General features: G+C 35.4%; 1 protein-coding gene across 1 annotated transcript; it reads left to right on the top strand.

Moving 5' to 3' along the window:
• Positions 1-885: 885 nt before the first annotated feature.
• LOC145982494 (uncharacterized) lies at positions 886-4,991 on the top strand (the record flags this gene model as incomplete). Its single annotated transcript, XM_083115952.1, has 3 exons — positions 886-1,036; positions 2,635-2,741; positions 4,770-4,991. Coding segments are annotated over 3 exons (480 nt in total), but the record flags the coding sequence as incomplete, so codon positions are not given.
• Between the last annotated feature and the right edge of the window lie 11,130 nt (positions 4,992-16,121).

The following is a 16,121-nucleotide window of genomic DNA, read 5'->3' as shown; positions in this document are numbered from 1 at the left end:
AAAGAAGTCCGAAATACATGATTCGTAGGTGTTTTGACCATACGATAATAGTACCAATAAAAAGACCGATAGTTTCACCTCAAAGAGGAAAGAGACCGCGTGGCAAAATCTGAGGGTGGGCTTTAATTCTGCGTCAGATGAGAACGAGCGAGACTGGAAAAGTTTGAAACTTTGTTATGAAAATCTGAAGAAAAGGGCAAAAAGAGTCGTATGCAAATGACAAGGTAAGTTAATTTTTCAAAGTATTTTTAGGACAATTAGCCACGAAAAATTATGGGAACCACCAATGTGCCATTGGTTATGGGGTTGTAATGGATTTTTAGCTACAAATATGTGATTAATTTGGTTTCGAATAGATGTATGGCGAGATTTATGTCGTGGGAGGTATGCTTTCGTACATGATTCACTTGGTGGTGAGAATAGCTTAAACTGATGGACCAGAAATCACATAATTAGGTATTAGAAGTATTTTTGAAAGTAATTTTAATGTTAACTCTAAACCTGGCCTGCCTAACCTAATAACAAAAGCATTTAGGATTGCTATACCCCATCATACCTACATCACATGACATTTAGCAAGAACAATTGATATCATAACACAAGCCAGTATTTTTTTCTAACTTCATGATGTGCAGGAAAAGGTACTTTTCAGCCGTATGAAAATAAATGCACAAACTACCAGGTCGTAGATCATCTGCATGCACAGTTTAAAACGTAGTGAAAGTACCTCAAAACCTGACGAAGGTAGTCACTCCAGAAAAAAAATTGTACGTGCTTGTAACGGGAAAATTATAACACTATTGCATGCTTTTATGATGTCAGATGGAAATTAGTTTATTTATGTTTGTTTTCTTGTGTTATTAAAACAAATTAATTGCATTTCAGGTGGAAATTTACAAGACTGGTGGTGGGGGGTTTGTTCCACCAAGGACAGATGAGTCGGATGAGAAGCTGCTAGCAGCTATGAAACCCCAGTTCTGTCCACTGGCAAACCAGTTTGATGATGATGTTGGTTTCCATCCTGAAGTTGTTTATGGTAAGTTTTTTATTAACATTGTGGAAATTTTGAAGCACTAATGGTAGGGTTTAGTGAAAAAATAAATTTTGATTTACCAATAATATTTTTATAAGGAAAGGAAATCTCAAATGAAAACCAAGTACCAAGTAGCTGAAATGCAAAAATGTACTTGATATTTTTTATCGTTATTTTAATTAAGTTACACATGTGAATTAAGAACTGGAAGAAATACTTAGACAAAAAAATATATATAACTTTAAAAAGTTAACATTACAATGTATGTATTTTTTTTACATGTTGTTTCTAATCTCAAAGCTGTTTGGTACATATTCAGTAAGAGTTTCATAGGTATAATTTAACAATACAGGGAATTTCTCCAATTTGTTTGAATTTTCGGTTACTTACTAATTTGGGTCTCCTAATCACGAATCTGCACTTAAAATTTGGCGCTCACGTATAAATTTGGCGCTTATTTGGGGGTAGGTGAATCCGGCCACTTTCTAACATGCCCTTAACAGGGAGTCTATAGATATAGGCGGGGCCTCGATAGCGGTTGGGGGCGGTAGGTCGATTACCCCAGGGGCGGAGCCCGGAACCGGCGGGAAATTCGGAAATCGAGGGTGTGGAAATAAGAACTTAATTTCGATTATTTTGCTATTTCCACGTGTGAGCGCCAAATTTTGACTGCAGATTCGTGATTAGGGGGCCAAAATTAGTGAGTATGCCGAATTTCAAACAAAATGGAGAAATTCCCTGTATTGTAAAATCGCTCCGTTTCATACATCGGAGACACATTTCTTCAATTTTACACAAGAGACTACTTACCGAAATGAGTTTCTCCAAGGTCAATGTATTTTATTTCATTGTGGAATATATTTGACCGGGAAATCATGTATTTTTCAAGAGAAATATCTCACCGACGCACAATTGCCATTGCTTTCACTTGCTTGCCCTACGACAACCTGATGGTGTGTACGTTTGATGACTGACGTAAGCCCCTGTCACTGTTCAACCCCCTTTCTTTTTTACAATGCTTGCCTAACGTAACCAAACCTTATCAGAAATGGTTCGTGGGGCTATCGGTCAGCTACCATACATAATGGTTTGTGGGGCTATCCGTCAGTTACCTGGGCTATACATCAGCTACCCATGCATAATTTCCACCGGTGACAAACATGTTAGTAGGCATTTTTCGGTGCTCAAGGTTGAAACACTGCATACTCACAATCTGAGTCAAGATGTGCCCACCATATTGTGTGTTCCGGAAGCGTAGAAAGGAATAAAATAAAGCACTCAGAATTTTAAAAATTGCATTTGTTCATGTAAAAAGCATAATGACACCGCAATGTTCTACAATACACAATTGGTAAGTATGGACCATGTGAAACACAAAATATCCGATTTTAATGTGTCTCCGATCTATGAAACTGTTACCACATATTCTTTATTCTTCTGTTTTTATTTCTCTTTCAGTTGACAGCTCATGAATATGATTTTTTTTTTTAAATTTGTAGTCTCATCAAAATGAAATTGATTGTGGTTGTATTATGCCTATTTAATAATTATCTTAGTAATTCTTTTTTATTCAAATAATATTTTTTTTATCTTAAATTCAGATATAAGGATAAATGACTCCCAAAAGAAAACCCATGCAGAAGAGCTGGAATACGAAGTAGTGGAGCAAGTAATTGTAGATGATGAGCAGCATGTGGAGACTGTGGAGGTATGTAACTCTTTATCCTGTGCTAAGATGTACAGGGTGAGGTAGTTAAATGGGAAGATTTAAAAAATTCACAAAAAATAGAGAGCAAATATTATTTATTTTTTTAACTTGAATGTACTGTACATGAGTTGAAATTACTAGTGTACCTGAAAAATGTTCATTTTTTGAATATGGTGTCAGTAAGATTCAGTTCACCCAACTTGGCAGCTCCTGACTTTTTCCTTTGGGGTTACCTCGAATCCAAAGTATTCAAGGACAACCCCCACAAGAACCAGGGATGATTTGAAGGAGCGAATTCGGCAAGAGATCCACAACATTCCGTTGGAGATGCTATGCAATGTCATGGGCGGATTTACTCCGATAATGTGGGCAACACCAAGGATGCTATCTTACTGACACCATATTCTAAAAATGAACATTTTTTCAGGTACACTAGTAATTTCAACCCATGTACAGTACATTCACGTTCATAAAATAAATATTATTTGCTCTCTATTTTTTGCGAATTTTTCAAATCTTCCCGTTTGACTGCCTCACCCTATATAATGATTTATAAGTTTGGAAATCTGCTATTTTCTTATTTGAATATTCCAGGTTATTTGGGCATAAAGTGGACTTAAAACAAAAACTCCAAAAGAAAACAAACAACTATTGAAGTATTCAGTTCATTGATTTGTGTCGGAATTAACCTTTTCTTGTGCAAACAAATATGCCCTAATATTTTAAATTCAATGCTAATAAAGCAAGCTTTGAAAGTAAAGCTGTAAGATTACGACTGTATATTTTTTCTTCCAATGTGAAGGAAGTATTGAAGCTACTATTGACCAGGTGAACTCTGTAATGTTCAATCAATAAGAGTCACAGAATAGAATTGCACGTAGGGTGACCAATTCTCTAGTTTTTTTTTCCCCAGAACTCCTGTTTTAGGACAATTTTTTTCCCTCGTGGATCCTGTATTGACATTCTGTTTCTCCCATATATTTCATTAACTATCGAGATCTCAGAATATAAATTCATTCCAACATAATGCGTTCGAAAAGCCATACAAAGCGAATAATTATGACTACGACGCCCGGGGTCCCGGGTTCGAATCCTGGCCATGGATGTTTGTGAGTGTCCATTTATCAATTTCATCATATCATCACCCATCCTCATCTTTGTAAATTAGCGAAAAGTAGCACAAGAAGCGAAGTTAAATAAAGCAATTCAATCAATCAATTAATGATGATGCACAAGAAGATAAAAAAATCCTTTGTTCCACAGGATCAGTGGACAGATATGTGTAGTTTCATGTTTCTGTGTTTCACGATTGGATAGTTTTTTTCTCCCAATTAATTTTGAAGGATCTCTGCCTTCATTCACTAAGGGTACTGGAGTGGATATGGTAACACTTCACTTCTTTGTTTGTTCCCGGGGAGTGGTAGTGAGTCTTCGAAATTAATCTGAAAAAACTATGCAATTGTTCAACATGGAAACATGAGACTTTTTGTAGCTAATAATTAAACTGTGTTTGCCACATCCATCATGAAATGAAATACATAGGTGAGGACTAAGAAACTTGTAAATTTTTATTCTGTATATGACCTGCATATTAGATAAAGCAAAAAAATCAATTTGCATTTTAATATTATCCATCCCATGAACATCTGCCAGTGCGATGCTACACCCTAAAAATTCACAGTATTTGTTGCTACTAAATCTCTTATTAAATTCAATGCCAAAGGTTGGAAAATCCCTTCAATTCATGTTTGGAAGTTGGTGACCCAAATGGCCAGTAAACTTAGCTCCCAGCAACATAGAAGTTATCGCCAAATCATCCAACATAAAACAATAACCATTCATGGACAAAGTGTGAATCTTAATCATTGTCATGCATTAAATTTGCTTATTTCCTTTCACTGTATTCTTTATGGGTGGAAATTTATCCACAACCTTTCATTTTTCTTTTTGCATGACAAATGATAAAGAATAAGTTGAGTAAGTGTCTTTCATTAAAGCACTAATTTATACTGCAATGTCTACTTTCAGCCTGGTCAACTATGCCAAGGATCATCGCAATCAACATGCACCACACCCCGCAAAAAAAATCTGAAGGAAGAGTTCTACAAAAGGAGAGTGGAATGTCTCGATGCAGAACATGAATTTAAGATGAAGTGCATGAGAATTGAACACGAGCCAAAAATGGACATATTGAAAAAAGAAAATCAAATTAAAGACATGGAATTACAAGAAATACTACGGAATTCGTAACACGTGTGCATGTAACTGGAAAAAAAAATAAAGTGTAATGTATTTAAACATTATTTTTATTTCCACAATTTCCTTTCAGCCAAGCTTGTCAACCTTCCTGATGGGGTTGTCTCCCAGGCATTAGTTTTTTCTTTAATTTGGTATGCATTTTCAGCAGAGAAATATATTACAAACAACAAACCTCTCAATATTATTTTGAAAGCTCTTGAAAAGTGAATCATTGTTTAAGTGGGAGGAGGGAGAAATAGAAAGTTAAAACACATTGTTGCACCAATGAGTACACAAGAGCTGCAGATGATGAAAACATTCAAGACTGCATTACATAGATTCAATTCATTGCGTGTTACTGTGGAATTAAGTGCTTTTCAATGTTTATGTTGTCATGGTCAATGTTTCTGCTACTTTTGGCTAATTGCAAAGCTGAGTAGGTCCTGATAAGACCCCGTTTTTGCACACATTTCCGAGGAAAAAACTTTAGCTTATCTGTTTATAAAGTAAACTCAAAATAAAAACTAGGAAACACGCCTGGAGGATGGGATCCTTCTTCCTGCTCCTCCAATCCTTATACTGCTTATCATTCTTCCTCATTCTCACAATTAGCCAAAAGTGACTCTAGATGAGAAAATTACTAAATAAAACATTCATCCTCATTGTCATGATCAGTGGAAGTAACAGAAAAGTGAAACAAAGATAATTGAGAAAACTGATGTGTAAACCCGAATGTTTCCACCATTCTTGTAATAATTATTTCTTGCTGGTGTGATTCTATATCCTGACAATGGTAAATGCTGGCTGGCACTATTGGTATGTCTTTGTAGTGGAAAAGGGATCACTCGTTTTTACACTGCAAGTTTTGTTTTACATAGTAATTAATGGCATTTTGTGGCCTCTTGCACCATGGATTTATTCTGTAGGTGGCGCAAACGAGGCCTTTTTATTTTTTTGCTTTTTTTTACGGGTGCCTTAAAGGAGGCATGTTTCACCCCAAAATAGCGATGCCGTTAAAAAAACCTTCCTGTTAGCTGGAATATATTCATATATGTCAGTTATTTATCTGTATATTATAATTATTCAGATACCAATGAAATAAATTACACAGATATCTATAATCTGTGATATCAAGATATTTATAATATAGATTATCTGTATTTCCATGTGGAAGACTGTCTTTATGAACCTCCTGCAAAAGTAATCATTATTGTCTTTTTTTTTTTTTTTTTTTTTGTAATCTTCTCATTCAAAATTTACCTGAAAATGCTGAGAAGAAGGTAGGAATTGTAGCTTTCCTGGCAACGTGATTCGAACAAGTGTTCTAGGGTTTCTGAGAAGAAAGTAGCTGTAGCGAAATTTTGCTACAACTGCAGGAATTTTATAGCTTTGCTTCCGCTACAAATTTTGTAGCTAGCTATCGTAGCGCCGCTACAAGTAGCATGCTACTTTTGAACACTGCAAATAACTTACCCAATCTAACTACGAAAGAATACATTTTAATCTTGTTCGTCATACATCGCAAGGAAGCAATAAAGAAATTATATAACAAAGAGAAAATTTCCAGAAATGAAATTAATATAAAACTGCATATAAGACACACCCCGTTTTTTCAGACCTACTTTTATGGGAAAAAACTGCATCTTATATACTGGCAAGTATGGTACTTTGTTTACAAATTGTGGTTGCTAGATAGTTTTGATCAAGTTGATTCAATTTAGTATTCACAGTATGAAGATTACAAACTGATAACAACTGATATTCAGGAAATTAGTGTTTCAGAACGTTTCAATCTAAAGGGTTTGAAACTACAAAATCCTGGGGGGGGGGGGTTGCTCCCTACCCCGCTGCCCCTCTCTCTCTCTTCCCCCCACAAAACTTTTCCTGGTGGGGAATTTTTGTTTTATAAGCAAACAAACAATTACTTTGGGAGTCGAATATACCCCCCTTTACTGGAATAATATCGAAAACATTCCCAAAGAACGGACAACAAAAAGTCTCATCTCCAAGGCCACTGAACCCAGCAATTCCGGGAACATAGAAAACGGTGAGAGAGAAGAGGGGGGGAGAAGATTACAGAAATTAGTCTCACTTGTTATTTCTTCTCCATTTATCATCACTTTTCGTCAACTACTGCAAAGTATATAATATACTAATAAGTAGCATTTAGATGTGAATTTTATGCAGGAAACGTAAGTTCTTAATTTTTAACCTTCCCTTAGTTACGCAAATCATTGTTCATATTGATAGCATTAAAATCTTCAATTTGCAATGTTATTTGAAATGGACCGTCAGTGAAACATATATTTTATAATTTAATCATTCACGGGCTCGGGTGTAAAACATTTTGGTAATTTTGAGTTGCAAAGTAAAATGTGCAATCCTTCCAATTTTCGAGTGAAAGGCATATCATATAATTTGCATTCAACTTAGTGAAAGCCTTCAAATTGGTAAACAAAACACGAAAACAGTTTATCTACAGTATAGCTTCTAATAACCTTTTTTTCTATGAAGTCAGAAATGACCAAAATGACATCCGGGCTCTTCACTTAATTGTGTGTGTGTGTGTGCGCGTGCACGTGCTCCTCCCCACTCCCAACCCCCAACCAATCTGCAGTGATTTCACACCCTGGTCTGGAGGCTGCAAAGAAATCTCCCAGACTTTTATTGTTTAAAGTTGGCAAGCCTACTTACTTAAGAGCATCTGATGTATTTTTCACATCTGGGAGTCCTACTGTTTGCAAACAAAATGTTTCAAATAATGTGTAAACTAAATATGAAAACTGCAAATAAGACAGTTTACAAAATCCGTCCCAAACCTGCTTCTAGTGCGACAAAGGAAATCAATTTAAGGATAATATTAAATACTAACATTCATTGAAAAGAACACATCTTTTTACACACTAAAATCAGTTTATCAAACAAAACAATTTATTATGTGACAAGAAAAAATCATAATTATGTACAAGGTCTAAAACTATAAAACAAGAAAGAAATAAAAAGTTTATGCCTGAAGGTTTACAAGGTGTGTTACCCAATATTGACATTGTTTTTAGATCCATATTATCATAATGGAACTAGTCATTATTTGTACTCTTATCTATTACACACCACATAGCAACATAATAAATATTTACATATCACCTGCAAAAAAGTGTGACTCATTTCCCACTACCAAAAAAAGAATTTGTAATCGAAGGTGATACCAGCATAGATTTCTTAAAAGATAAACACCCTGAATGCATTACACTGCTTAACAGATACGTGCACTGGTAAGTAATTTGACCAAATATTGTTGAATAAAAAAGCATAGAAATGTAAATACCAAATACCAAAAACTGTTTTTTTTTCTTATCGTTTTGCAGTCATTTCAACTTCTCATTATGAAAACTAATCTCTTCCCTGGAAAAAGAGCAATACGAAATTATCATACTACTACAATAGAGCATTTAACAAAGACAATTTTGATTCCTAGAAATACCTGCTCAGCAGTGAAGATTGTATAATTTGAATGAAGTTAATCTAGCCTTTTACTTGTTTTGAAAAACAAAAAATCTTTGAAAAGGCTTCTCCATTGGGAAAAAAACAGCAGCAAGAAACAAAATCACTAGTAGCAAGATTATATTATTAAGGAGACAATACAACACAATAGAATAGAATCTGAGAATTAATACAAAAAATAAACAAACAAATATCATTAGCAAAAAGGAAACATAATTCTTGCATTATAAATAAAAAAGTTTGTTGCTTCTTGTTAAATGGGTGTTTACTTTCGGGCAGTTGGAACAAAAATATTTTGTATCACTATGATGGAATAATACATGTAAGAAAATCCCCTAGATATTGCAAACTTGTTCAGTAATAATATTGCATCTATCAATTATCATACCTGAAAGCATAGGAAGATCACTCCCCTCATGTCATTCCAAGCATAAAATCTAATTCAAATACAATGCTTATAAGACTTGTATCAATTAAAATTAAAAAAATAAGAACTTATTAGAGCCGAATGATATTCTAATAAAGAAAGAAAGAAACAAAATGTACATAATTACAGACCAATTTCAATAGTATCCACTTTCTCAAAATTATTTATAAAAAGTATGCATAGGTAAGTTGTTTCCTTTGTGAAAAATTTTAACATAACAGAAGAGGACAAATGGGTGGTGGACTATATCAAAACATTTAAAGATTAGCATGGAACAGGGATGTTCCTACGAAATGCAAGAAGGTAATATATAACACATACTATGTGCCAATAATTACATACAGAGATGAAATTTTCAAGGAGTATATTGGGGAAAACTAGAAGGGAAGGAATGATGCGATACGGACAGGCAGTGGGGAGTGATGAAGTTTCAGGACATAACTTTGATCACATGAAAAGAGAAAAAACTCCAATGCTTCTTACCAACTCAATTCAGTCCAGACTAAAATTATATGGTTAAAAAAAAAAGAGCAGAATGAGCAAGTTAAACTAAATTTTGTAAGTCGATAATATGCTCAGTCATGCTATGGATTTAAAAAGAAGTGTACCAATTTTTATATCTACATATTTGCTTTACCTCTATTCTCTTTTAATATGTAACTGTATTTTTTTATATGAAGGTGTTAGTACAGTATGTTCGTTTTGGCTCTGGACCAAGATAGCGCATGGCATGGCGCAGATGCTGACATTTTCATCCTGTAACGTTTCACTTATTTATGAACATATTTTTAGCATGTAGACAATTATATTTATATTGCATGATGAGTACTAATCTGTGTTATAAGAAGTGTCAAATATTGTTCATGCACTATCTTGGCCTGGAGCCAAAACAAACACATTGTATTATTTACAATGCAATGTAATCATGAACAGAGCCAATTGTGAAAGCAATCAAGACTGGAGCTCTATGGTTAAATAAGGACACTATCCACTCTAATCAAACAACCTTACATTGAAGTTAAAATTCTTATGAAAACTTGTTGGTTATCAGTGCAGTTCTTACAGCAGTGTTTTCCCTTCTGTCTCCCTGTTCACGTATTGGCTCTGGCAACTCTGCAAACACAGGTCTTTCTGCAATTAGATGATCATCAATTTCAGGTACATCATCTCCAACATTTAACGCAATATTGTGCAACACAAAGGTTGCAACAATTATTGGTGGGATTCGGTCTAGATTGACTCTAAGTCCCAGACTTAAGCAAGGAAATCGCCTCTTAAGAACTCCAAAGGCACGTTCTATTGCTGACCTTGTTTTCCTGTGCGCTTTATTGTAGGCTCTGTGTGCGGGTGTAGTTTCATGTACAACAGGAGTAAGAAGATAGTGGCAACAGAAATATCCACTATCTCCCAGCAACACACCTTCAGGAAATTCCCCTGCCTCAAACTGTGCATGTACCCTAGAATTCCGAAAAACGTTGCTGTCGTGCGATGATCCTGGCCACCTGGAAACAACAATACAAAAGCTCAGGTCCGAATTGCAGATTGCTTGAACATTCAGTGAAAACCACCCATGGCGATTTCTGAAAATCTCCGCATTATCTCCTCCAGGTGATTTGATTGGAATATGGGTGCAATCTATTGCCCCTAAAACACATGGAAAATTGGCAATTTCATAAAATTTACGCATGGCCCATCTTCTTTCACCTCTGTTGTTTGGCATCCTAATATATTGTTGTCGCAAAGCAGCAATCTTTGCTGTAACTTTGTGGATTGCCCGGCATGCAGTTGCCTTGTCTATTTTAAACAAGTCACTAATCACAATTTGAAAACTGCCAGTAGCGAAGAATCTCAGTGCTAGCAACACCATACACATGGGAGACAAAGCCATATTTCTTCTAGTCGTAGGCTGCAGAGATTCTCTTAATGTCATCTCCAGATTTTCTACAACATCTTTTCTGAGACGAAATCTCATTCTAAATTGCTCATCACTCATTTCCCTCAATGGATTTGGCCTCTGCTGGAATACACGTGGAGCCCTTTGGAATTCTTCACTCCCATCTGATGAATAATCAGTGAAGTCCGACATCCGCAAATTGATAAAAGAAATATCATTTTTGATAATATATCAGTATATTCAGTATTTTTGTCACTTTCCCTGACGTCAGTGGAGATGAAATGGATTATTCTGTTAATAGCAAAAATAAAAAAAATAATCACTCTCTTTGCTACCTTTAGCCAACATTACAGAATACCATGTTAACATATAGATATTGATATTCTACTTCCTGCTCCTAGAGTACTCTAAATTGTATTTTCCCCTTCACCTAAATACATCACAAGTGCAAAGATTTCTAGATATATAAAATCGTGGCAGATGTTCATGTTAAAACTTGTAGGCTGTCTGCACTGCATCATAGTGTCTGCAGTATATTCATTTGAAAAAATAAAAAGACATAATATGAAACAAAACAGCCAAACCTAAAACGAATGTAACAGTTATAAAATGTGGTCCTGTCAGCTATCTTTCAGGTCCAATAATGTTAATGATGTTAATACCTTAAAACTGTAATTGTACACCACAGGCCAGATTTATGTAAGTTTCCAAATTAATACTGAAGAATGGTGTGTAAAGTGAGAGGCCGAAAGTAGCCATAAAAGCATGCATAGAAATATTTTCCCTCATATTTCCTTTTGTAGTGCCCGTCCCACAGCTGTTCATGATAGCTTATATTTAACATTCGGAATTTTTAATTATGTTATTTCATAAATTTGCTATATGGCAATGTGTGTTAGGTTAGGCTGTAAAGTTTGGTATCCTTCTCAAAATAATTATTTGTTGGTAAAATTTTAGTATCTGCCAAACGTCTGAAATTCCTTTATTTTAGTTTTTTTCACGACAATAGTATCAATTTTCTACATACCGAGTAATTATTGTCTCTGATCAGTGGTGTGCAGTGTTTCCAACCTTCTTAATCAAAAAATATCTACTTTCGTGTTACTGATTTTGTATTTTTTTTCCGTGTTTTCGAAAACCCCACGAACCATTCATAAATAGCCCCACGAACCATGCATGGCACTGTTAGGCAAACAGTTAAAATTGTCATGTTCTTGCAAAACAACGGCATGGTTGGAAACACTGGCCGGGGGTTACATCATCGAACGCACGCCATATTTGTAGGAGGACATAGAGGCAACAGCTTTCGTGCATTGGAGAGACATTAATCTTCAAAAATACATGATTTACCGGCGAAATAAATTAAGCGATGGGAAAAAACACTTCCACAACCTTTCAAAAGTGTACGGAAAGACTGTTCGATAAGTACATTCTCCTGTAAAATTGAAGAAATACGTTTTGCGGATACTAAAATTTTACCAGCACTGATACATTCTACTATTGTGCTCATCATTTCTAAGATTAAAATCTTATTAAACATGAAATTTAATATACACTCCTGAAAAAAATTTGGAATATTGATATGTTAGGCACAAGATTGGAATATTATTACATAAGGCAACAGGTAATAAGCACTGTGGCATATGTCAGCGAAAACACAAGGATGTCCAGCAGAGACAAACACCATGTGGTGTTGTATTCCAAGGATGCACCTATCAACTAATCCCCATCATAACAATATTCCATAGTTTTTTTAGGTGTATATTAACAACTGTGGCCTATAATTTCCCATGTATTTTTAAATGGGAGAAGTGTTACCTGTCACAATAGCATGGATGGATACAACTTACATTATGCCATGTGACATCAGGTACAGCAGTTTCAGGAATAAGGGAACCTTCTGCTAACTAATAGATAGAGGCTATTTATCTAGAGAGGGGGTGAAGAATCCACGAAAGGACAGTAGTGGCAAAACTCGAAGTGACAGGTTCATACATAAGAACCCATGATAGGATGAGCAGCTAGCAACAGCTATAACAAATTAAACATATATGCCTACAGCACGAAACCTAACCTGCCCAACCTATTCACAAGTTTATTTCTGAGTGAGTAGGTTAGGCAAGTAAGGGTTGGCGCTGTTATATCTCAAAGTTGCTAGCTTATTGTCAGAATAGGTGTGTTTTATTTAGATTAGATCTATTTCCTGTAAGAACCATACATGTAACACTATTTACAAGATTGGTATACGAAACGTCATGTTACATTACAATGTATTACATTTTATACATTATTAATACAAAATATAGATAACAATTGATATATAACTTATATCCATGAAAGTAAACACTCGTATTAAAATTAAATGTACTGTGTCATATTTCTTCCTTGTTCCATATGAATGTACACTACTATTTGGTTTAAGGTTGAAAATATTTCTCTTCGGAAATATTAATATTTCATATACGGTAATTATATAGAAACATGGTAATGGTAAAATCTTTAGGCTTCTAAACACGATTCACGATAATTGGCACCAATTATTTTTCTAACGACTCTTTTTTTGTAAAATGAACAACTATTTCTCACCAGGTGTGTTTCCCCAAAACATTCCACATCTCAATCTTGAGTGAAAATTTTGTATGTTGTACTTATAATATCATTATTAATTTTTAGTATAGGTTTAGGACGATTTTTCATTTTTATATATGGTACCAGTTAGATATATGGAATAATATATAGGCAGTTTTGGTAACATTATCGTATGAGGGAAACGGATTCCTTCAAATTTACAGGAGAAAGTACTTACGGAAATCATTTTCTTTAGCGTTGTGGAAGTTCCCGAATATAGATTTGATCCATTTTAATGTGAATGCGTGTTGTTTTCTGCGAAAATCTCTGTCCGACACGCTGTTTTTACTCCCGCCATTTGCTTTCTGCATGAGAGTGCAATGTTCTGTGTGTTAAGATGATTCAACCCCGTAGCCAGTGTTTCAGCCTCGCCGTGTTTTCACTAGAACCACGTTTTTTAAATTTTTTTGGGAACGCGTTTACAATACCGGAACACTCTCCAATTGCTATGAAATTTCGCCCACTCACTAATTGAGACCTCCTAATCACGAATCTGCATGTAATAATTGGCGGTCAAGTATGGAAATCGATAAAAAAAACGAAATAAACTATGTTTTCTTAACGTGACGTAACCGTACCATAAGAAGCTCCACGGAACAAGCCATTTTCCCCGAATGGGTGTCACTTATCGTACAACACTGTAGCAACATTGTGTTCTGACGTCACGGGAGAGACCTTTTTCATGTTAGGCAATACAAGGTAACGCGTCTCTTAGCGAAAATATTAATTTTTCTTTGTATTTATGCTAATGGAACCTAACCTAACAGGCCTAACCTAACCACGTAGGCATTCCTCGTCTGACGTCAATATTCAAGGTTGCAAGATTGTTGTGCGTAAAGGAAGAGCATTAACGAATTTCGAAAGAAAGATGGTTACGACCCGAATGGGTGTCACTTATCGCACAACACTCTAGCAACTTTGTGTTCTGACGTCACAGGAGACACCTTTTTCATGTTAGGCAATACAAAGGTAGTAGTTGTATTGATACTACTATAAACCCGAGAAAGTACGAACCCCTCTCCAGCAGATTTGCTATACTTAAATCAAGCTTAACATGAGCATATGAGCTTTTTGCTCAAGTGTGGAATCTTGTCTAATCCAAGATTTTTGTGAAAATGCCCTCGGGAATTTCCTCAGAAAGTACGAACCCCTCTCCAGCAGATTTGCTTATACTTATAAAAGGTACTTCTGTGAGATAAATTTGTTAAAAATATGCCACTCTTGTGGCCACACTTAAAACTAGGCCATCCACACACATACACACATACACACACACACACACACACACACACACACTCACACACACGCACACACACATATTTATTTCTGGTTTAAGTTCAATTGGATACCAGCTTCAATTTGTTTATCTAATATTAAAACAATGTAATTCTTCTAGAATTGCTCCGTGACTCTCTCATTTCTTACATCATAAACATATGATTTTTCACCTATGAGAATGACACTACATATGGTGTCTTCAGGTAATGCCTCGTGGAATTCACAGATAATTTTAATGTTTGTCCTGTCATTCACCACAACTTGTTTTCTTTTTGAAGCGTTGATGACAAACATGGGTCTCCGTACCTTGAATTCATCTGGTGCGTAATACATGTCAGTACTGCCTGTAGTGACCCTCTTGAAAGCCGAAAATGCCTCATATAATTTGAGAAAATCATCCTTGGAAATGTCTAAATTGTAATTTTCCCTAGGAAATACCTCATTTCTGCCATTTTTAAGATATATGTTCTTGATGTTGCAGTTATCAAATCTACTTGAATTTTTTTCCTGATTATTGTGTCTCCCAGTCTGAAACAGTACCACTACAAAATCGGGCATGTCATATTGAATACTGGAGAATGAATTTGTAGCATCAAACTCATAATATGTACCAGCGGCAGGCTTCTGTACGCATTGATATGTGTAAAATTGCAGAGGAATCTGTGGATTTTTTAGGATATCAGCTTTGTATTTAAGAGCGTAACTGGCCTCATATTCAACAACTGGAATTCTTAGCTCCATAGTCTGAATAATGCACTTGCCTGCATCTGGTAGGGTATTAGGCAGAGCTTCCCCGGTAGTATTTAATGTGCTGTACCTCATCAAAGCATTATTATCATTTGCAGCTCTTCTAAATGTAATTCTTAACCCGCCCTTCCACATAATATCTTTGTAATCCGAGAAGAATCCTGGCAACAGGCGCATGGGGAACAGCACTGTGTGGCTCTTGGATAATATCTTATCACCAGCTTCAAATCCACCTATTTTGTAGTATGAAGCCTCGGTTTTGGATAATTTTAATGTGGCCAAAGCTGTGGAGGTAATGCCGGGATAATCTATTCTGTTTATAACAACACCATGCTTTCTGATCTCAATTTCAGAGAACAGATGCGGCACAAAATTATCTACAAGTCTTATATTCGAATTTGCAGGGTAATCTGTACCATCGAGCTTTACAACATCAAATTTGATGTATAGATCTGCTCTGTGGGGGTGTATAAAGCCATCCCCTACATCAAGATCAACCTCAATCTCTGTGTTGGGTTGATTTAAATTTGCAAATGTCCTCCTGTTTGGGGGGAATGATTGTAGCTCATAACTCTCAATATTTTCCATTGTATGTATTTTTATTTAAATGTTAATCTCTATGATAGCAGTTGTTGTGGCTCCAGCAAAATCAACTAATTCTTCTTTT

This window comes from Lepisma saccharinum, unplaced genomic scaffold (assembly GCF_977018435.1).
Source record: "Lepisma saccharinum unplaced genomic scaffold, izLepSacc3.1 HAP1_SCAFFOLD_195, whole genome shotgun sequence".
NCBI lineage: Eukaryota > Metazoa > Arthropoda > Insecta > Zygentoma > Lepismatidae > Lepisma > Lepisma saccharinum.
The sequence above is the reverse complement of the archived record's forward strand: the minus strand, read 5'-3'. Positions and strand labels throughout refer to the sequence as shown.